At 40.9% G+C, this 24734-nt stretch overlaps 1 protein-coding gene across 10 annotated transcripts in view; it reads right to left on the bottom strand.

Annotated features, from left to right (window-relative positions):
- The window catches only part of IQSEC1 (IQ motif and Sec7 domain ArfGEF 1), a 718643-nt gene that overhangs the window by 512908 nt on the left and 181001 nt on the right, over positions 1-24734 (bottom strand). For 9 of the 10 annotated variants that reach the window (XM_073352194.1, XM_073352208.1, XM_073352210.1 and 6 more), the window contains exon 2: positions 10304-10333. The exons of the other annotated variant lie outside the window; for it this stretch is intronic. In XM_073352194.1, the coding sequence (XP_073208295.1) occupies positions 10304-10333 (30 nt within the window). The remainder of the gene's footprint in view (positions 1-10303; positions 10334-24734) is intronic. 10 annotated transcript variants of the gene reach the window in all.

Genomic DNA, 24734 nt, shown 5'->3' with positions numbered 1-24734 from the left:
AATGCACTGCTGAAGTTTTGACAACATTGTAAAATGAATGTATTGCACTACCATACATAAAGTTTAGTCTAATGATATTATATGTATTTTATTGCTTTAAAAAGATATAAGCAATTTCATAAAGATCTAAAATATTTTTAAAATAAAATACCTATTCTGTCCATTTTATCTCCATTAACAATAAAAGTGCCAAGGAAATTAATATGAAGCAACTCAGCATGTTCTCCTAACTATTGTAAAGTAGAAGGGTCAACCTGACCTTTTCAATGTTGGTGCTTAAGAGTCTATTTAGAAAAGTAATAGTTTTTGATTAATACTAAGTGATAATTTTGTTAATTTTTTAGGGTTACCATAAATACCATATGAAAAGTCTGTATGTCACAATTAAAGTAGCCAGAGAAGGTCCCTGTCACATGCAGTCAGTGAATCAGAGAGATGACACAGTAACTGAACATTCATGTGACTCACCCCTAAACTATGACATTGAAGTTGTGGCTCTGTATACCTTTATTTTACTCAGAATTGATTTGCAAGCAGACACTGAGTTTTAATAAACTCCTTCTAAATAAATCAATCAATAAAAGTAAAATAACTGTGCAGAGCTGCTTTGTTTCTTGTTAGATGTTTCTTCGGCTCAGATCTGAAACTCCTTCTCAGGGCCCAATTCTTACCAGCCCCTCCCCACTACCTTTGCCCTCCTGTGCAGGAACAGGCCTGAATCTCAATGGGGACTATTCTCCCTGCTCCTTCCTAGCACTCAGTGGTGTCAGATACCTGAAAGGGGACAAAAGGGCTGGGGGGTAAGGTCCCAGTCATCCTCTCCCTTCATGTGGGCCAGTACAGCAAGGACCCCATGAGGTTGCTGCAGTGGATGTTCTGAAGGGCACTGCTGGCAACACCCATGAGGTGAGTGCCTGAAGAACTGGGTTATAGAATCAGACTGTCTCAATCTCTCCTGTCAGAGCTGTTCCATGCTGTATACATAAACTAAATATTTATTGGGCCAAAGAGAAAGAGGCTGATGGGAACCTGGTTCTCAAAAATGTTTCACTGAAAACGTTTTGACCAGGTCTACTGCACTGGCTATGTTACTACACCAGCGGCTATGTGGAAGGATGGCTTTGAGTGGGTACACCAGCTCTGCACCACCCTGCAGTTCCCTGAGGGTGGGAAAAAGTATTGTGCCCTCTTTACAGCCCCTCTGCATTGCTGCACTGGAACAGAGAGGATGAGGATTTGGCCCTGTGACTCGCAACATGTGTCTACACTGTAGTGATGGGGGTGTGATTGCAGCTGGCATAGACGTACCCAAGAGAGCTTTAATCTAGCTACATCAAGTACGAGAGTGGTGAAACTGTGGTAGCATGGGCTTCAGTGCAGTCTGTATAAGCCTGCCTGGACCCACCCAGGTGGCTAGCCCAGCATGAAGCCCAGGCAGCCATGGCTTCATTTCACCAATTCCTGAGCTCACTCGATTAAAGCTAGCTCTGGTATGTCTATACAAACCACACTCTATGACTGCAGTGTAGCCACACACTGCGGGGGGAGTACACATGACTCCCCAAAGTGAAATTTAAGGTAGATAACAGTGCTGCTAGTGAATTCTTTTACAGTCTTGCTTGACAGAAAGACTCACACTGATTGAAAACGACAAGTATGTAAGTCTCCTCTTTTGAAATTCCCACACCATACACATTCTTGAGTTCTTTGTCTTTTTGTTGCCTGTCAGAGCTATTAAAGATTCAGCTATGTAATCCAGAGGTAAGAAAAAGATTTTTTTCATTCTGAGGTGTTGCTTCATGCTATTCTTACAAGCTTTGAAGTATGCAGTGTTGTTGTACCTGTGTCGGTCCCAGGATACTAGAGAAAAAACATGAGTGAGGTAATATATTTTATTGGATTAACTTCTGTTGGGGAGAGAGACAAGTTTTCAAGCCACACAGAGCTTTTTTTCGGGTCTGGGAAAGGTACTCAGAGTGTCACAGCTAAATACTAGATCAAACATAGCTTAGCATACATAGCACATATTCTAAGGAACTGTGGTCTTGACATCTTGTATTTATCTCAGGTTTCAGAGTAACAGCCGTGTTAGTCTGTATTCACAAAAAGAAAAGGAGTACTTGTGGCACCTTAGAGACTAACCAATTTATTTGAGCATAAGCTTTCGTGAGCTACAGCTCACTTCATCGGATGCATACTGTGGAGACTGCAGAAGACATTATCTGTGACACTTGGAATACCATGATGGAACAGATAATTTAGCATAGGTAGTTAGCACATGTATTTAGCTGTGACACTTTGAGTACCAAATAAATTGGTTAGTCTCTAAGGTGCCACAAGTACTCCTTTTCTTTTTGTGAATACAGACTAACATGGCTGCTACTCTGAAACTTTTCCCAAACCTGAGAAAGACCTTTATGTGGCTTGAAAGCTTGCCTCTCTCGCCAACAGAAGTTGGCCCAATAAAGAAATATTACCTCACCCACCATGTGTCTCTAAGCTTTGAAGTGATGGTTTATACTACTTTTTTCATAGTAAATATTCTGAGCTCTGTCACATTGTATTAAAATGACTCATAAAATAAATTGCATTTTCTACTCACAGCTGTATGAAAAAAGGCACAGCTAATTAAAAGGACGGACCTATTTAATAGATCCATGTATACATGTTTATGACTTGGGGAAAGTAAATTTTCAAACTATCTATTTTAATGGCTTTCGTTAATTTAAATATCTAGATCATATTTACTGTAATAACACAATATAAATATTGAAAACAGTGTGAACCCCAATAACCTCAAACCAATATTATTATAATATTGTTACATTTCAATATAACAAAAATGTATTGTAATGAAGTTCAGTTTCCAGAAGTGTTCTTTCAAGTTATGGGCAATCTTTATTGATCTGGAAGAACACACAGACAAAGAAAACCACCATTGAAGTGAAGGTACTAGTCACATTAATCCTACTAAAATGAGTGAGGACTGTAAGATCACAGCCTTTCTGACTTTTTTTTTTTTTAAGTAAAATCAGAGTAAATGTTACTAATGAAATAAAGTCCTGTATTGGCCAGGGCCTGATGACTTTTTAGGCCACTGTTTTTTTCCATATGCACCATCATGCGATCAGCTGATGTACACTGTCATGCACTTCCTTTGATGTGCCTGCTTGGAGCGTGAAGAGCAGGTATCTTCAGAGGGACCCTGAACATCAAATTCCTCTATCTAGCTGTGTGAACTTCTGACCATCAAATTCAAGCAACTCAACAAAAGTGCCCTATTCGGATGTAACAATCGTATGCATAGGTGCTGACTCTGTGGGTGCTCCGGGGCTGGAGCACCCACGGGAAAAAAAATGGTGGGTGCTAAGCACCCACTGGCAGCCCCCCCACCAGAACCTCCCCCTTCCCCAAGTGTGTTCTGCCTGCTGGTAGGCCCCCACCAATTAGCGCCTCCCCCTCCCTCCCAGCTCCTACTACGGATCAACTGTATCATTGTGTCAGGAGGCACTGGGGGAGAGGGAGGAGGAGAAAGGGAGCAGTGTGCTTGGGGGAGGGGCAGAACTGGGTGGGGAAGGAGCATGAAGGGGCAGGGCTGGGGCCTTGGGGGAAGGGGTGGAGTGGGGGCGGGGCCTGCAGGGAGCCAGGGGGAGCACCCCCCCGGCAGATTAGAAACTTGGCGCCTATCATAGAATCATAGAATCATAGAAGGTTAGGGTTGGAAGGGACCTCAGGAGGTCATCTAGTCCAACCCCCTGCTTGAAGCAGGCCCAATCCCCAATTTTTGCCCCAGATCCCTAAATGGCCCCCTCAAGGATTGAACTCAAGGATTGAACTCACAACCCTGGGTTTAGCAGGCCAATGCTCAAACCACTGAGCTATCCCTCCCCCCCAATGATCTTATGTGATATACCATTTCATATGCAAAACATAGGTAAGTACTTCAAAACCAAATATTTAAGAAAGACCATCTATCAAGGGGAAACTCTTTAGTATTTATACTGCAGCTCAATACATCCATGTGTAACCCACAAACCTCCTGGGTCTGGTGTTCTGTCCCATCTACTTGCACCGAGACCACTTAGAGAGTTTGCTCTACAGCCTTAGCTAACAGGCAGTTGGCTTTTAGCTCACGCAGTAAAGGCTCATGCACTAAGCTCCAGAGGTCTCAGGTTTGATCCCCCCCGACGACCGGAGTCTGTTGGTCTTACTCATCCACAGAGACTGGCACAAATGCTCTGGTGTCATCTGAATGTGAACTGAAATTGGTTGTGTGGGGATTCTTTGGTTCTTTCTAAAGATGACCCATCTACCTTTTTAAAAAGGGTTTGTTTTTCCAACAAGAATTATGAAAAACATAGTGCCCAAAGGTAAATTCAGTTAGGTAAAATACATTGTCTACATTTCAGAATTTCTTGGGGGTGGGGTGGGGGAGACCTACAATAAAGAAAAAAAAATTATATTTACAGTAGGCCTAGGATTCTAAATCAAATATGCTCTAAAACTCAATATGACAGCAAACTTACCACATTTTACAAAACATATTTAACGTTCTACACGGTATTGTTCGTCAAGTAATTTTATTGATTCAATGGCAGGACTAGCAAGTTTTACTTGTTTTAGAAGGTAAACACTCTCTTATTAAAGATGAGAAGTTACCTTCAGTAATTTTCCACCTGGAGATCATTTATTTAATTTTAGGCACAAAATGTGCTGTCAGAGCATTCAAAGTGTATTGTTAGCAGCAGCAGCTGCAGCATTCATTTCACAAAAGTAATCAAAATACTTCTGGTAAATGGACAACTTGCAACTGGTTTTGCAGTATTTAACATAGCCATGTGTTTAGAGCAGTGTTTTCAAAACTTGGGATGCCGCTTGTTCAGGGAAATCCCCTGGCAGGCCCAGCCGGTTTGTTTACCTGCCGTGTCCGCAGGTTTGGCCGATCGCGGCTCCCACTGGCCGCGGTTTGCCGCTCCAGGCCAATGGGGGCTGCAGGAAGGGAGGCCGGTACGTCCCTCGGCCCGCACCACTTCCCGCAGCCCCCACTGGCCTGCAGCGGTGAACCATGGCCAGTTGGAGCCGCGATCAGCCTAACCTGCAGACACGGCAGGTAAACAAGCCGGCCCAGCCCGCCAGGGGCTTTCCCTGAACAAGTGGCATCCCAAGTTTGGGAAACACTGGTTTAGAACCATGTTTACATCCAGTGTGTTTGCTCAGTTCCTGCAATGGCTTTAACTCACCTTTACATACCCTGCATTCCCAGAATAGATGGCGGCATGACTGGCCCTGAGTGTAAACTAGATCAGACTTGGATTAAGCTCTAGTATAAACAAGACACTGGTAGCCAATAGTTTTGGTGGATTTCAATATCTTGTCTAGATTTAGATTGAGCTGGGTTGGAGAATAGTAGTTAAATGCCAGAAGCTTCCAGCATCTTGTTTATAGTACATCTCCAAGGGTGGTGGGAATTTTAGAAGAAAATTTAGAGGATCCTTTTTATTTGCCTTCTGTTTTTGTTTGAGGTTGCAGAATTCACATTTTCAAGCTTTTCTCCACAATCATGGCAGCTAGAAACTTGTTACTTTTAAAGCTGAGATTCTGATGTATTCACATGACTCCAGGAGCTGGGTCCTTAACAAAAACACCACATACCATGAGACTTTTCTCCTCCCACCCTCTATCTGTTCTGTCCTATTTTGACTGTAAGCAGTTTGGGACACAGACCAGCTCTCACTAGGTGTTTGTACAACTACTAGTAAAAAGGGGTCCCAATCTCAGCTCGGCCTCCAGGAAAGACCATAATACAAATAATAAACATATTGTAAGTTAGACACAGACTACTGTATTGTATGTACTCATTTCCTTCCCAAAAAGGAAATAATCTATTCTTTGAGTCCAAATCTTACCAAGCATTTGAATTTCATAACACTGCATTTAAGTCAACTATTCCATTAATATTATTATTTTATTTCTTAACAAAATGGAGAAAGTTCCTGATACTATTGCAAAAATACAGCCATTTGTAGCTTTGTTGTAACTGTCCAGAATCCTTTCTTAGCCCATTTATACAGAAGGGGAAGGAAAATTCTGTACTGGTAAACAAGAAAGAACCTGCTAGTATTAAATTTTATATGGTAGATTAACAACACTGGTACTAATGTATTAAACTTGCACTTGAGCCAACTAAATTAATCTATCTTTCTGTTAATATAAGGAACTAAGAGTCACAGGAGTTAATTAGCCCACACTCCACTACGCCTCAGCTCTGACCTACGTTGAGCACATTTACAAGAGGGAGAGAAGCCCACTCCCCTACTACTCGCAATTTCCACGTCCATTTGCTGAGACTGCAAACATAAGAGCTAATTATGGTACTGGTTGCTATAACTTGGACAATAGTCCAAAAGGAAGTCAATTAAGACTCCTTCTGCATATATTAGGCCACTAAACAGCAGGGGATGCTAATGCCTTTTGATGACCTAGGGGTAAGCAGCACCATGTCTCATTATCAATCCCATTAGTTATCCAATCCTACAAACATCTTATTTTTTTGACTTCTTTGCAAAAACAGTGCTTGTGAAATGGTACATTTATTAGTAGAAATTGCTGTTTTCTTTGTGTACTGTAGCTAGTAAGAGTCTGACATATGTGAATTCCAGCCACTGCTCTCTTTCTTGTTTATTATCTATAAGTGTATCAAACAAACCCTGAATGAAATCCCTTCATAGTATCTGTTATCTGTCCAATAAATATTCACATTGAGCATTTTATTCCTGGATTGCCACCAGACTGCAGCATCTTGCCTCTCTAACCTACTTCATGGATTCTACTGAGAACAATTTGGCAGAAGAAACTGACAAACGCTATGGTCAGCGTATTGATCTGTCCAGCATTTTTACATTCACTGATGTATTCATTTGTGTAGAGAAATGATGATTATTTCTTCTTGTCACAGAACTGAAGTGCTGCTCCCCAAACTGCCTTCATCGCCTCATTTGAGATGATTAAATTGCACCTTGAGCTGTGACTATGAAAGAAGTAATAAAGAAGCAAAACAATACAAGCAACTTGACTACAAGGTCAAGATGTTACCTAGAGAGAAAAGTGGGCCTTTGTGTGGAAAACAACGCAAAGCAAAAGTAGTAAGATCAGAAGGAAAAAAAGCATGAACACAGACAGGTAAAAGGATATAAGGCCATTTTGGATTAAATTCACCCACTCTCTGTAAATCTCAGCATAAGTGGACTGTGTAGGGTATAGAATATACCCCATAGGCTGAAATAGCAAATGCTGCCCCTTTGTCACCCCATGTGCTGGGATTTCTGGTTAGATTAGATTTATGTTAGCTCTGGCCTACTCCTAAATACACCCTTTGTGCTGGTTTATTTTAGATTGGTGTAATACGCTTTACTTGGGGCTGCACCCTGAGATCACTCTGAAACTGAAGCTAGTGCTAGTGCTGAGAAGAATTTCATGCTGAAAGAACATTACACCTATCCTCTGGGAGGAATTCAAGGTGTTGGCGTTTGCCATTAAAGGACTAAATGGTTTGAGATCTGGTTACCTGAAATGATGCTTCTCTCTGCGCTATACTGTCACAGCTTCGTTATGTGAAGATGCTCAGTCTAGACAACCTCTTTGCTATAAGAAGTAGGATGTTGCTGGCGGGGCATTCCCCAGCTTTGCAACTCAGTCCCTTACTCCAGTTCACCAAAGTCTGGATTTATTAGTCTTCCAAGAGTGCTACAGATCCCATCTATTTTCCCAAGCATTAGAGGAAAAGATGTGTGGAGGGCTGAAGAGTTTGGGTTTATTTTATTATCCTTGTTATAGTTGCTGGTGATACTTACTGTCAAGTTCTTTTGGTTTTTGCACTATATAATTCTAACTTATGGGCTTCATACCCAGAGCATGGGGTGGGCCCAGACAAAGCATTTTATAAAGATAAATACATATTTATTTTAAGGTAGCATGGAGGCTAACTGACCTCCACACTGTAGAGGAATCTCTGCTCTATCTGCACCCTCTAGACTACACCCTCTAGACTATCATGGGACTCCCATAGTGTAGAAGAACTTCAGCAGGCCCTCTATGGGTGAATTGCACCTTTAGTAAACACATGCTTGAATGTAGAATAGGTTCTCCATAGTGATTTCATATGAAGATAGCAGATCATCCTTTTCCAGTCACCAAATGCAATAAGAAAATGGCTGCTAGCAGTTAAGTCAAAGAAGGGCAAATCAACAAAATCAAAATGCCAAAGAAGGAAATCATCATGGGCGAGAATCTTATCTCAGTTACATCACGGTAAGTCTCAAGTAACTCTATTGACTTCAGTGGAGTGATTCTCAACCTATGAGATCAGAATATAACCCAATGTGATTTTAGCTACTTTGGGCTTTTCTTTTTAACTTGCTCCCTAAGCAGATCAATATTGCAATGAATAAGAAGAGATTATGGGTAAATGAACTTGCATATTATAAATAATTATTTATCAAAGTGGTCAAACTCCACTGCCTGGCCATTGGACTCAGTGCAATACAAAATTGTCTTACCAACAGATACTGTTGTGTACACAACCTATAATATCTTTGACAACTAAGGGAACCTATAGCAACTCCAGGAAGGAGTTTAAGTTGTGGGGGCCTTTCTACTGCCCCTTCCCAGCATAATAACTAAATAAACAGGCAAAATTCTATGTTCTCTTTTCAGTTTTCACTCAGTCCTTATTTCAGGCAAATTTAAAATGGATTTAAGTGTTTTATTCATTGGGACAAATTCAGTAGATAGCACATTTATAGCATGTGTTTCCAAATGCTTTACCAACAGTAGCTATCTATTCCTTCTTTTATGAATGATCTGAATATACCATACGAAGAATAGTTTCTTCTTCAACTCTAGAAATGTGAGGCCATGCTAATTACTAATTTAAGGCAGTTGTCTATCTGCGTATGTCTCCTTCACTACAATCCTAACTACTGGCCAATTATTCTAATTCTCCTATTGTATGCACAGAACACGCTTTCCGCTTCTCCCACACTCTATTCCACATGCAGGTCAGTTCCACATTGATTTGATATTTATTGGAAAGTGTCCTAATTAAGCAATCAGCTGAAAGGCACAGAAAGCTGGTGCGTGATTCTGAGCAGAGTTTTCACTCATGTTTTAGAAAATCCCTTGATGTCTGATACACAAATATGAAACTGATTAATCTGCAAGTCTGTGAGTTTTTGCAGATATTTCGGACTGGAGCAGCCTAGAGTTGATTTTTTCATGGTAGTGATTTTCTGGCGGCAATAGCTTACAATGCCAGCAAATGGGGAAACATGGTAACCATGAATATAGCAAACTGCAAACTTAGGCAGAGATTTTGTGGCTGCCATTCTCAATCTAGCAATCATGGACCCAAGCCTGCATTGCTTGCGCATCAACACATTTGTTGTAGCTAAAAGGAGTATGAATGCAATTGAAATGCAGAAACAGGCTCCAAGTGTGCAGTTTTTAAAGTTCTGACTGATTTTAAATGCCCATTAAGAGTTCCACAGTTCACAACTATGACAAAGAAGAGAAATATATTTTCAGTGTGTGAGGCAAATCCAAGACAATAATGATAAAATATGTTAAATGCATTAAAGGTCTGATGCCCTAACCATCAAAATCTTCCAATGTCATCAGGATCTCCGTGAAATCAAACTACTTTAAAGAAAATCTAAGGAGTTTCTCTTCCTTGTTACGTAAAAGAAACAGGATTGTACAAAGACAACCAAACATGAGAGCAGAGGGACATTTTGTATTGACATGGAATTTGACAGTGGTTACGCCCTAGAACTAAGAGTTGGTGCACTCCTTCGCTAGAGTAGTGGCCAACATGCTACACGGTAAGAAGAAACACTAGAAATGACAATGAAATTATGTTGCCTGGCTGTCCCAGTCTTGGTTTTGCTAAGGTACAGAAAATCCTCTTGTACACAAATCTGAACTAAACCTTCTTGCAGTCTGTTGCAGCTAGACAACAAAGCCAGCAAACATTGTGTTTGTCTGTTTGTTGGTCCTAATTGAAACACAGTGACTATAGCATGCTTTTTTATTTTTGTGTAAAATAGGACCAATTTTAAAATAAAAGTTAAAAAAGATTGTAAAACATTCTCTCTTTTGTTTTGTGCTTTTAAATCAAGCCTTTTTAATGCAAAACACAGTTTACTTGCAGCATTCAGCCAGAAATCAAAGCACATTGTTTCATTAAAATAGCCAGCTCTGTAGGGACTGTGTGACAGAAGGAAGAAATGACAATGTAAACACGTACCTGACGCTTCTTGAGCTTTCACCTTCAGACCTGCAAAGTAACAAAAAGTAGTATTAAGAACACCACCACTTCAGCTCTTTGCATTCATAAAATAAACATACCCTCATTTATGTTTTGCAAATGCCAGAAATACTTACTCATTTTTAATGCTTTCTCTCTTTAAGTTTCATTTTATATCTCCAGTGCTTTTATACTTTCACTACCAATTAGCAATTAAAAAAATTGGTTCTACTTAAAGTAACAAGAAATCATTTAGGAGAAATTAAAAAGAAGATAACAGTTAACAACTCAATAATGAGGACACTTAAATGTTAGCTGTCACACTCTTGAACTTTCATAAAGACCTTTTGTAAATATGCACTATCACAGATTTATGTTCCACATTTGTAAAGTAAAAATGTCAGCCTCTGACATCCCATATTAGCAGCAGATTAGCTTTTACATTCTTTAGTCTTTTTTCAGTCTTCAGTATTAAAAGGTCATGGACAAATACATTTAGTAATCTAATCCCCAGACTTCTCAAATACTGCTCTGCTTCCCAAAGAGCTATGGACTGCAAATACAATCAACCTAAAATATGATTTTTTGAAAATGTATATATTTCTTAAATTGTGGGAAAGTGAAGGAAATATGCTCTTTTGCAGTTATTTAAAGGCTACCATCATATTTTCTCTTCCAAATGAAGAGTAATTTTATGAATCCACAATGATGCAAAACCTACTTTTCCCTCTCATGTTTGCTATTTTTAAATGTGGAGATTGAATAGGATATCATTCAAACTGACAAACTTCACTTCCCTGAAGAAAAATAGAACTGGATATAGTTTTAATATTTCATGAATGAGTGAAGAATCCAGAGCAGAATATATAAAATCATTTGTCTGATTCTGTCAAAAAATGCATTTGGTCTTAGCACTACAGAAGACCTAAAATATTTGCCTCTGTATCCTTGTGAGGTAATGATGACAAACTTACATTTTGATTAATTAATCTGTAGTAGGGCTGTCAAGCGATTAAAAAAGTAATCACAATTAATCGCACTGTTAAACAACAATAGAATACTATTTATTTAATTTTTGGATGTTTTCCACATTTTCAAATATATTGATTTCAATTATAATCACAGAATACAAAGTGTACAATACTCACTTTATATTTATTTTTATTACAAATATTTACACAGTAAAAAACAAAAGAGAGTATTTTTCAATTCACCTAATACAAGTACTGTAGTGCAATCTCTATCGTGAAAGCTGAACTTACAAATGTAGAATTTTGTACAAAAAATAACTGCATTAAAAAATAAAACAATATAAAACTTTAGAGCCTACAAGTTCACTCAATCCTATTTCTTGTTCAGCCAATTGCTCAGACAAAAAAGTTTGTTTATATTTAAGGGAGATAATGCTGCCTGCTTTTTGTTCACAAAGTAACCTGAAAGTGAGAACGGGCGTTCACATGGCACTGTTGTAGCTGATGTTGCAAGATATTTACATGCCAGGTGCACTAAATATTCATATGTCCCTTTATGCTTCAACAACCATTCCAGAGGACTTGCGTCCATGCTGATGATGAGTTCTACTCAATAACAATCCAAAGCAGTGCAGACTGACGCATGTTCATTTTCATCATCTAAGTCAAATACCACCAGCAGAAGGTTGATTTTCTTTTTTGGTGGTTCGGGTTCTGTTGGTTTTGCTCTTTTAAGACTTCTGAAAGCATGCTCCATACCTCGTCCCTCTCAGATTTTGGAAGGCCCTTCAGATTCTTAAACCTTGGGTTGAGAGCTGTAGCTATCTTTAGAAATCTCACATTGGTACCTTCTTTGAGTTTTGTCAGATCTGCAGCGAAAGTGTTCTTAAAATGAACAACGTGCTGGGTCATCTACTATAACATGAAATATATGGCAGAATGGGGGTAAAATAGAGCCGGAAACATACAATTCTCCCCCAGGGAAGGAGTTCAGTCACAAATTTAATTAACACATTATTTTTTTAACGAGCATCATCAACATGGAAGCATGTGCTCTGGAATGGTGGCCAAAACATGAAGGGGCATACAAATGTTTAGCATATCTGGCATGTAGATACCTTGCAATGCCGGCTACAAAAGTCCCATGCGAATGCCTGTTCTCACTTTCTGGTGACATTGTAAATAACAAGAGGACAGCATTATCTCCTGTAAATGTAAACAAACTTGTTTGTCTGAGCGATTGGCTGAATGAGAAGTAGTACTGAATGGACTTGTAGGCTCTAAAGATTTGCATTGTTTTGTTTTTGAGAGCGGTTATGTAACAAAAAAAATCTACATTTCTAAGTTGCACTTTCACGATAAAGAGATTGCACTACAGTACTTGCATGAGATGAATTGAAAGTTATTGTTTCTTTTGTTTTTTTACAGTGCAAATATTTGTAATCAAAATAATAATATAAAGTGAGCAGTGTACAATTTGTATTCTGTGTTGTAATTGAAATCAATGTATTTGAAAATGTAGAAAACCATCCAAAAATATTCAATAAATTTCAACTGGTATTCTATTGTTTAACAGTGTGATTAAAACTGTGATTAATCATGATTAATTTTTTTAATCGTGATTCATTTTTTTTAGTTAATCGCATCAGTTAACTGCGATTAATCGACAGCCCTAATCTGTAGCTGATTTTTTTTTTCTGTAGCCAAAAGGGAGGAACAAAAACCATGTGCCACATCCTTTGTAAGAACCCAAATAAAATGCATGAAAGAAAACTATGACAGCTGTAACCAAACTCTACAGCTTAATTGTTTTGGAATCTTTATTTAGGCCTTTCAATTACCTATAGTAAGAGCTGTGCTGGGGATTACACAAATGAACTATCATTGTGCCAACTTCCCATAAGCATATTAATGCAGTTCTGCACAAAAAGACGATGTTAACTACAGAACACAGAATGAATTTTGGTTACTGCAAGTAAATCTAACAAGGTCATCACCGAATTCTAGATCAAAGTCCCATGTGAAGTAGATATAACTATCATTGTGACTTTGTGCCCCATCTCAAAAAAGATGTATAGGAATTGGAAAAGGTTTGAAAAGGGCAACAAAAATTATTAGGGGTATGGAACAGCTTCCATACGAGGAGAGATTAATAAGACTGGGACTTTTCAGCTTGGAAAAGAGACGGCTAAGGGGGATATGATAGAAGTCTATAAAATCACGCCTGCTGTGGAGAAAGTAAATAAGGAAGTGTTATTTATTCCTTCTCATAACACAAAAACTAGGGGCTGCCAAATTAAATTAATAGGCAGCAGGTTTAAACCAAACAAAAAAGTATTTTTTACACAACTCACAGTCAATCTGTGGAACTCCTTGCCAGAGGATGTTATGAAGGCCAAGACTATAACAGGGTTCAAAAAAGAACTAGATAAGTTCATGGAGGATAGGTCCATCAATGGCTATTAGCTACAATGGATAGTGATGGTGTCCCTAGGCTCTGTTTGCCAGAAGCTGGGAATGGGCAACAGGGATCACTTGATGATTACCCTGTTCTGTTCATTCCCTCTGGGGCACCTGGCATTGGCCACTGTCAGAAGACAGGATGCTGGGCTAGATGGACCTTTGGTCAGATCCAGAATGGCCGTTCTTATGAGTAATGAATTATTGAGGAGTACATATTCTAATTATTACATGATTATAGGCAGAGTTGGTAGTAGAGCCTATAGTCCAGTTTATGTGACACGTTCTATTATAAGACCCTGTTTTCAGTTGTTTATAAGTTTCACCAAATGTTAACTGTTCAAACTGAAATATTCCATGTTGGGTTTCTGCCTAAGGCTAAATTGCTTTTGGAAAGTTTCAGCTAATATGGTTCAGTTGTTTCTGAATACAAAATTAGTCGAAATAACTGTTTTCCCCAAGTTAAAAAATTCTCACAACCATTTAGCTGAGAAGCTCTAGTGACTTCAAATGTTAGAACAAGGGCTTTAAATTTGGAAGGAGGATTGCTGTGCTGTCAGGGATATCCCTTGTGTCATCCCTGTGAAAATATGTCCAAATTTGGCCAAGTTATGAGGCTTTCAAATCTCAGTTGGCACACTTTCAGTAGAGACTTCTTAGACTTTGGCAGCTAAATTCTCTGAAGAGCTGCCCTGTGTATGCTTCAGGCTGGGGCTGCAGGAGAGGCAGAGGGAAAGGGGACAGAAGCCACGGTGTTCAGGGGGTGGAGAGCCACAAAAAGGCAGGAGGCAGAGCATTGGGGTGCAGGCACAGGGAGGAGGAGAGAGGGTGGGGTCAGAGTGGGGGCCCAGAGGCAGAAGGGGTCTGTAGCAAGTAGAGTACACGCCTCTCCAGAATCTGGAATTGAATCCAGGAGTCCTGCATTTCTACATTTCTCTGCTGTCAGCAAATAGTTGTGAAACCCACTTTTAAACAGTGCATCTCATCCTCATCTTGAGCCTGGTCCACAGAAGATAACAGCCTTCTACTGCTACTAGTTATGCTATTAGCTCAAGGATTAGAGGTCTGTGCTATTAATCAAAAGGTCAAAACTCTGATGATGATCCAGGTTTGGGAGTGGGAGGGGTAAGGAATGGGTTGTCAATATGGTTAAAAAAATCAGAATTTCTGGTTCAGTTTTCTTTTTTCTTTTTAAACACACTTGGGAAATTGCACCCCAAATTTTATGTTAAAGGAATGTTAAGGTTGCAAATTCAAGAACTGATGTTAGGAAATTCCAGACTTAAGGTTGTCTGTGCAACTTTCCAGGGAAGGATGTTGGTTATCAAAAACTAACAAACACAAAATATTTCATGCCTCCTGTAAGCATGTGACCTTTTGGATGAAAAGAGGAATGGACTGTATCTAAAACCTGGTTAGAAAAATACATAATCTCCAAGGAGAATATGAAACATTATCCTAAAGGTGAGGAAAAGCTTTGGCTAAGAAAAAGCCAAGAGATTTTTACCACATTGGGAAACAAGTAGCTTTCAAGATTCTGTAACTAAAGTTCAGCACCTTATTGTCAGGATCTTTTTGTAGATATTGTCAGGTGTTGAAGGTCTTTTTGCCTTCTGTTTTCTCTATTATAACTTCCAATAAATGTCACTTTGGCTTTATCTGAGCTGAACCAGATCTAGATGCTCTTTTTTGGGCAGGCAGTGGCTGAGACTTTAAAGAACAGTATTGCTGTCTTTTTACATAGTCTCTTGGCACAAAAGGGATTTGCCAGAAAATGCAAACTGGTCATTGAGAGGGCTGTGATTAGTGCTCTGAATACAGACCAAGAAGTGATCTCCAGATATTGAATAGCTGTAAAAAGAGTAAGATAGCTGAGTGTATTGACAGGCAGCGTCACAAACTTTTCAATGCAAAATTACATAAATTAATGCTCTGGAGAATATTGCTGCCTTAAGCAAAGTAAAGAATGCTACTGCCAGAAATAAAAATGTAGTAAAATCCAAACCACATAATATAATTAAACTATTCCAGGGAGATGTAAATAACACAAAAAAATTGTAAACGGGTACAGTTACCTTCCTGGAAAGTCTGGATAAAATTTCATTGCAATCATCTCCTTTTAAAGATTACTGAAAATATTTCTGGGTGTCCTCATTCTCCAATTAACAAGAGGATGCTATGCTTAGTGGTATCTTTCAGCACTAAAAGGTGGTAGTTTACTGTAGTATTTGGTGTCAGTCACAAGCATAACATCATCTCTTATAAAAGGCATTAGCGAAGAACAATCCTGACCTTTGTGAATGCCTGAGTTCTAAAGTGTCAGTGATATAATGTAGTCTTATTTACGGTATATAAAGTTAATCCTACTGTATACAAAGATAAATTATTTTTTTCACAGAAGGAACATGGAGGGTAGAACAACCCTACATATCTACAAATCAATGGCAGTCAGTTAAATGAATACTGAATTGACCCTTGCCATAGATCAGTTCATATTAATGAAGATGGCATCTGCTTAGCATACATTTATTTGTAACTGAAACATACATTAAATGTTTCAAGTACAAATGAAAACACATAGTGAAGACTTTAGAATGAGTGCACAAAGTAAATTCACTCCTGAAGGGTCTTCTGTATATACTTAAAAAGAGAATGGAAAGACTGATCCCTGCAAACTACCCCCACCCCCCCAAGTGAGTGGCTACCAAAGCCATTTCTGTGCCAGGCCCATTTGAACCCCAAGATGTTAGCACTGCACTCAGTGCTATATGTGGAATGTCATTGAGACTTTTTTGATTGGACATAGGGCAACAATTTTCAAGATTATTGGAATCCTGTGTAGGCTTTTTGAGAATTGTCTGGACTATCCAGAGAGTCAGAGACATGAGTAAGTGTACTGCACTGCAGGGGGCAGGTATGGGGCTGCACACTATCATACCTCTCTCTGTCTTAAAGAAACCCATGGCTGACTGTGCTCAGTTCCAGTGCAATTAACCTGACACCTGTGATCCAGGTTGGAGAATCCAAATGCCTATAATTCCACTGTGCATTAGTGAGCTTGCAAAGCAGGCAGGTGGAGCTAAAAGACCTAGTTTGGAGAGAGAGGCTATATCCTAATGATATTTATCACCAGCAACGCGCACCTTAACATTTAACCCTAATCTGACAAATCCCTTTCACACATACCCAACATAACTCCTTAAAACATACAGACTCTCAGCTGACAAGATTTTTTTTAGGAAAAAAAAGAAATATTTTAGCATTTAAAAAGGTATCAGTACAAGCCTACATTTTCAAACACAACTAGTGATTTTCAAAAGGCGGATGCGCCGCTGATCTGACAAGTAGCCCCCTTTGAGTGTCTCTGAGGTTGGACACCCAAAAATTGAGTCATCCTAAAATCACTGTTGAAAATGTAGACCACCCACTGTGCCAGGCTTTCTTAGTTACCATGAGATGCTTACCATGAATGACATAATGAAACGTTCTCTCTCAATCTGTGTGTATATATATATATATCATGTGAAGCGTAGGTCTGTTCGCAGTTGTGGAAGGGCTTTGAAAGAATATGGCTGAGTTGGAAAAACTGGACCTGAAAGGTAACTGATAAGATAGAAGGAAGAAGAGGCTCCAGTTATGAGGGATAGTAAATAAGAAAGGATTGTGCGTGTTGGACCAGTAATTAACTCAAACCGGCCAAAATCTTTGGTTTCAGCTAAGTTAGCATCAGGCAATAACACCACCTGTTTATTAAAGGGTATAAAAGGGTAAACTCTTGGAAGGGTTATTGCTAATACCTGCCTGACGAAGTTGGAGCCAACCAATATGGGTATGTCTACACTACGAAATTAGGTCAAATTTATAGACGTCGTTTTTTTAGAAATCAGTTTTATATATTCGAATGTGTGTGTCCCCACAGAAAATGCTCTAAGTGCATTAAGTGCATTAACTCAGTGGAGTGCTTCCACAGTACCGAGGCAAGCATCGACTTTCGGAGTTTTGCACTGTGGGGAGCTATCCCACAGTTCCCGCAGTCTCCGCTGCCCATTGGAATTCTGGGTTGAGATCCCAATGCCTGATGGGGCTAAAACATTGTCACAGGTGGTTCTGGGTACATATCGTCAGGCCCCCGTTCCCTCCCGCCCTCCGTGAAAGCAGCAGTAGACAATCTTTTCGCGCCTTTTTTCTTGAGTTACCTGTGCAGACGCCATACCATGGCAAGTATGGAACCTGCTCAGCTAACCGTCACCGTATGTCTCCTGGGTGCTGGCAGACGTGGTACTGCATTGCTACACAGCAGCAGCAACCCATTGCCTTGTGGTAGCAGATGGTACAATAGGACTGGTAGCCGTCATTGTCATGTCCAAGGTGCTCCTGGCCACATCGGCCAGGAGCGCCTGAGCAGACATGGGTGCAGGGACTACATTAGAAGTGACTTGACCAGGTCATTCTCTTTAGTCCTGCAGTCAGTCCTATTGAGCCATCTTATAGTGAGTAGGCAGGCGATACGGATTGCTAGCAGTCCTATTGTACCATCTTCTGCCAGGCAGGCAAGAGATGAGGATGGCTAACAGTCCTATTGTACCATCTTCTGCTGAGCAGCCATGAGATGTGGATGGCTTGCAGTACTTCTGCACCTTCTACTGCCAGCCAAAGATGTAAAAGATAGATGGAGTGGATCAAAACAAGAAATAGACCAGATTTGTTTTGTACTCATTTGCTTTCACCCCCTCCCCCGCCTAGGGGACTCATTCCTCTAGGTCACACTGCAGTCACTCACAGAGAAGGTGCAGCGAGGTATATCTAGCCATGGATCAATCAGAGGCCAGACCAACCTGCTTGTTCCAATAAGAACAATTACTTAGGTGCACCATTTCTTATTGGAACCCTCCGTGAAGTCCTGCCTGAAATACTCCTTGATATAAAGCCACCCCCTTTGTTGACTTTAATTCCCTGTAAGCCAGCCCTGTAAGCCATGTCGTCAGTCGCCCCTCCCTCCATCAGAGCAACGGCAGACAGTCATTCTGCGCCTTTTTTCTGTGCGGACGCCATACCAAGGCAAGCATGGAGGCCGCTCAGCTCACTTTGGCAATTAGGAGCACATTAAACACCACACGCATTATCCAGCAGTATATGCAGCACCAGAACCTGGCAAAGCGATACCGGGCGAGGAGGCGACATCAGCGCAGTCACGTGAGTGATCAGGACATGGACACAGATTTCTCTGAAAGCATGGGCCCTGCCAATGCATGCATCATGGTGCTAATGGGGCAGGTTCATGCTGTGGAATGCCGATTCTGGGCTCGGGAAACAAGCACAGACTAGTGGGACCGCATAGTGTTACAGGTCTGGGACAATTCCCAGTGGCTGCAAAACTTTCGCATGCGTAAGGGCACTTTCATGGAACTTTGTGACTTACTTTCCCCTGCCCTGAAGCGCATGAATACCAAGATGAGAGCAGCCCTCACAGCTGAGAAGCGAGTGGCAATAGCCCTGTGGAAGCTTGCAATGCCAGACAGCTACCGGTCAGTTGGGAATCAATTTGGAGTGGGCAAATCTACTGTGGGGGCTGCTGTGATGCAAGTAGCCCACGCAATCAAAGATCTGCTGATATCAAGGGTTGTGACCCTGGGAAATGTGCAGGTCATAGTGGATGGCTTTGCTGCAATGGGATTCCCTAACTGTGGTGGGGCCATAGACGGAACCCATATCCCTATCTTGGCACCGGAGCACCAAGCCGGCGAGTACATAAACCACAAGGGGTACTTTTCAATAGTGCTGCAAGCTCTGATGGATCACAAGGGATGTTTCACCAACATCAACGTGGGATGGCCGGGAAAGGTACATGACGCTCGCATCTTCAGGAACTCTGGTCTGTTTCAAAAGCTGCAGGAAGGGACTTTATTCCCAGACCAGAAAATAACTGTTGGGGATGTTGAAATGCCTATAGTTATCCTTGGGGACCCAGCCTACCCCTTAATGCCATGGCTCATGAAGCCATACACAGGCAGCCTGGACAGTAGTCAGGAGCTGTTCAACTACAGGCTGAGCAAGTGCAAAATGGTGGTAGAATGTGCATTTGGACATTTAAAGGCGCGCTGGCGCAGTTTACTGACTCACTTAGACCTCAGCGAAACCAATATTCCCACTGTTATTACTGCTTGCTGTGCGCTCCACAATCTCTATGAGAGTAAGGGGGAGACGTTTATGGCGGGGTGGGAGGTTGAGGCAAATCGCCTGGCTGCTGGCTATGCGCAGCCAGACACCAGGGCGGTTAGAAGAGCATAGGAGGGCGCGGTATGCATCAGAGAAGCTTTGAAAACCAGTTTCATGACTGGCCAGGCTACGGTGTGAAAGTTCTGTTTGTTTCTCCTTGATGAAACCCCCTGCCCCTTGGTTCACTCTACTTCCCTGTAAGCTAACCACCCTCCCCTCCTCCCTTCGATCACTGCTTGCAGAGGCAATAAAGTCATTGTTGCTTCACATTCATGCTTTCTTTATTCATTCATCACACAAATAGGGGGATGACGACCAAGGTAGCCCAGGAGGGGTGATGGAGGAGGGAAGGAAAATGCCACACAGCACTTTAAAAGTTTACAACTTTAAAATTTATTGAATGCCAGCCTTCTGTTTTTTGGGCAATCCTCTGTGGTGGAGTGGCTGGTTGGCCGGAGGCCCCCCCACCGCATTCTTGGGCATCTGGGTGTGGAGGCTATGGAACTTGGGGAGGAGGGTGGTTGGTTACACAGGGACTGTAGTGGCAGTCTGTGCTCCAGCTGCCTTTGCTGCAGCTCAACCATACACTGGAGCATATGGTTCGATCCTCCAGCAGCCTCAGCATTGAATCCTGCCTCCTCTCATCACTCTGCTGCCACATTTGAGCTTCAGCCCTCTCTTCAGCCCGCCACTCACTCTCTTCAGCCCGCCATCTCTCCTCCCGGTCATTTTGTGCTTTCCTGCACTCTGACATTATTTGCCTCCACGCATTTGTCTGTGCTCTGTCAGTGTGGGAGGACAGCATGAGCTCAGAGAACATTTCATCACAAGTGCTTTTTTTTTTTCTTTCTAATCTTCATTAGCCTCTGGGAAGGAGAAGATCCTGTGATCATTGAAACACATGCAGCTGGTGGAGAAAAAAAAAGGGACAGCGGTATTTAAAAAGACACATTTTATAAAACAGTGGCTACACTCTTTCAGGGTAAACCTTGCTGTTAACATTACATACATAGCACATGTGCTTTCGTTACAAGGTCACATTTTGCCTCCCCCCACAGCGTGGCTACCCCCTCAACTCTCCCCGTGGCTAACAGTGGGGAACATTTCTGTTCAGCCACAGGCAAACAGCCCAGCAGGAATGGGCACCTCTGAGTGTCCCCTGAAGAAAAGCACCCTATTTCAACCAGGTGACCATGTATGATATCTCACTCTCCTGAGGATAACACAGAGAGATAAAGAACGGATGTTGTTTGAACGCCAGCAAACATACACTGCAATGCTTTGTTGTACAATGATTCCCGAGTACGTGTTACTGGCCTGGAGTGGTAAAGTGTCCTACCACGGAGGATGCAATAAGGCTGCCCTCCCCAGAAACCTTTTGCAAAGGCTTTGGGAGTACATCCAGGAGAGCCGCGAATGCCAGGGCAAATTAATCCTTTCACATGCTTGCTTTTAAACCATGTATAGTATTTTAAAAGGTACACTCACCAGAGGTCCCTTCTCCACCTGCTGGGTCCAGGAGGCAGCCTTGGGTGGGTTTGGGGGGTACTGGCTCCAGGTCCAGGGTGAGAAACAGTTCCTGGCTGTCGGGAAAACCGGTTTCTCCGCTTGCTTGCTGTGAGCTATCTACAACCTCATCATCATCTTCTTCGTCCCCAAAACTTGCTTCCGTGTTGCCTCCATCTCCATTCAAGGAGTCAAACAACACGGCAGGGGTAGTGGTGGCTGAACCCCCTAAAATGGCATGCAGCTCATCATAGAAGCTGCATGTTATGGCCTCTGTCCTTCATGCCCTGGGAGATTTTGACAAAGGTTTTGGCATTTCGAAAACTGGAACGGAGTTCTGATAGCACAGATTCCTCTCCCCATACAGCGATCAGATCCTGTACCTCCCGTTCAGTCCATGCTGGAGCTCTTTTGCGATTCTGGGACTCCATCATGGTCACCTCTGCTGATGAGCTCTGCATGGTCACCTCTGCTGATGAGCTCTGCATGGTCACCTGCAGCTTGCCACGCTGGCCAAACAGGAAATGAGATTCAAAAGTTCGCGGTTCTTTTCCTGTCTACCTGGCCAGTGCATCTGAGTTGAGAGTGCTGTCCAGAGCAGTCACAATGGAGCACTCTGGGATAGCTCCCGGAGGCCAATACCGTCGAATTGTGTCCACAGTACCCCAAATTCGACCCAGCAAGGCTGATTTAAGCGCTAATCCACTTGTCAGGGGTGGAGTAAGGAAATTGATTTTAAGAGCCCTTTAAGTCGAAATAAAGGGCTTCATCGTATGGATGGGTGCAGGTTTACATCAATTTAACGCTGCTAAATTCGACCTAAAGTCCTAGTGTAGACCAGGGCTATGTGTCTAGCACCTCTGTTTAATCCATTTGTAGGTATCTTGATCAAATGCTTATAAACATTTTGTTACTGTTTGGATGAGGAATTATGGTTAAATTGGCATCATGATAATACCCTGCATCAATACCACGAATGATACCTAATGGCTGACTAGGGATAGAAAATGAATGCTGTACTCTGCACCTCACTGGAAGGCCTAGAATATTAAATCTCCAGTAGGATAAAGAAACTGTTTCTACCTATGCCAGGTTGCAAAAAAATCTAACTTTAAAACTGCCACTGGCCCAGACTTAATGTTGCTATTAATCAAATACAGTGATGAGTGACTATTTCAAAGTAGGATTCAAAAGGATCTCTGCTGATTCACTTTGCTGGTATTCATGACCGTTATTCACTCTTTTGGTAACACTTTAAAAGTTCCTTCTGTTTTGAAAGATGTAGTTTTGGGCATCATTTTTTATTTCAGTAGAATCTTTCTAAAAGAAAGCTTTTATGTGCACCCAGGATGTTTTTTTTTTATCTTGTTGTGTGCATCTGTGTGTATATGTGCGCATGCACACACATGCAAAAGATTATTTAACTCACCTTAGCTTTACACAGATACATTACCCTGAAAATTTACTAGCAGAGGCAAAAAAAAAAAAATCTGCTCACACACACCCTACCATGAAAAACTAGTGATATTTTACTTACCTGTTTTAAATTAAATACACACGCAAAAAACTCACCCAGCCATCGAGGTGAATAAAATTTTGGAAGGTTATATATACAGACATGTACTGAACAATTATAGAAGTTACATGCAGCTATTTGTACCATAGAGTATTCAAACACAGGTGAGATGGATAGGGTAACTACAGCAACACCACTAATAGAACTGGTCTACAGTAAAACCCATTTTCTTGGCCACAGTGTCTTACTAATGCTCAGAAAATGTTCGCCTCAGGTCAGCAGTAGAAGATCTTAATGGCCAACCTCAGCTTGCCTTTCCTCTAGCTCACTAGAAAACCATTATTTTGTCTTGCTTCTTGGAATTCAGAAACTCTCTTTATAGGAACAGCAATCTGTTACCTAAACAAAATTTTTCAACACTATACTGGTCATGCTGTGCCAAACAACAGCACACAGTCCAGTATCAACTGTTCTCTGGGGCTGAACTGGAGGCAACCAAGGAGGATAAACAACATTTCCTTTTAACCTATGCTTCTGGCACAGGCTACCAGCATACAAACCTTCCTGAGGGGCAGTGAAATGTCAACATTTGCATGGTGACTGTCAAAATTTGCACTCATACCTGCAATGCTAGAATTTATTTAGGAGAATTCCAACAGGGCTATTTAGAGCTGGTTTGTATTTTCCCCATTAAGTGTCCAATCAGCCCTATGAACAAGCAAATTGCTTGGTGAGAGGAACACAAGGTTACAAATGAAGTAGCAAAATAAGAATGTCACAAACATTTCAAACTAATTTGTTGGAGGAATGTTCTTAGCTCGTTACAAACTCCTTAAATAAAACATTCTTTTAAAGGCAAGTTCTCAAATAGCTTTGTGTTTCTATGTCCAAATGGCTATGGAATAACCACAATCAAGTGCTGAAGAAAGCCCTTTTGATCTCATTGATCCCAAACCAGATATTGCAAATGTCGACAAAGTTTGGAACAAAATAAACAAAAAATAGATGCTTAAAGAGGAAAAACCTATTTCATCTTCCATGTCTCTATATAGTCTAAAATTACAAACGTATGAATGTGTTCCTTTGAAACGTCTAAATATGCTTATCCATGCATATGTACTGTGGGTGTCAGAGGATGAATGAACAGGAAGCCTCACTGGAATAGAGTTCCCTCATCACAGTTCATGCCTCACTCCTACTAATTAGAGCTAGTCTAAAGAATGTTTCATTCAAAATTCCTCTTTTTCATGGGAAAATTTCAATTAGAATAGAACTTTTCTATTGGTTTCAAAATGAATTTTTTTGTTTGTTTTCAAAATCCACAAGTTTTTTTGAAATTCTGGTTTCTTTCTTTCTTCTTCTGCACAACAGAATGACAGTTTAGACCCCCATCATATCCATTTTCTTCTTTTCATATTTCCTTTTTCCTTCTGTAACTTTTCAAGATTTCTACATCTCTGTAAATGTTACAGAGTGGTAACAGACGTAGAAAACCAAACAAATTTCATGTTAAGTGTTAAGAACATTTTGTAAATTTTGTTTTTAAGTTATCTGTCAAAAACAATTGAAACATTTAGAAAACATTTTCCTGTGAAAAATGTTGCTTTTGATACAGTTTTCAACAGGAACATTTTTTGGTCAGAAAATGTTGTGACCAACTCCCCTACTAATAAATCCGTATGGTGAATATCCAGCTAGAAATATATCAGGCACTTAGGTGTCTAAAGCACTGAAATATACAATAAATATAGAAGATACAAGG

The sequence above is a fragment of the Lepidochelys kempii genome, chromosome 7 (genome assembly GCF_965140265.1).
Source record: "Lepidochelys kempii isolate rLepKem1 chromosome 7, rLepKem1.hap2, whole genome shotgun sequence".
Lineage (NCBI taxonomy): Eukaryota > Metazoa > Chordata > Testudines > Cheloniidae > Lepidochelys > Lepidochelys kempii.
The sequence above is the reverse complement of the archived record's forward strand: the minus strand, read 5'-3'. Positions and strand labels throughout refer to the sequence as shown.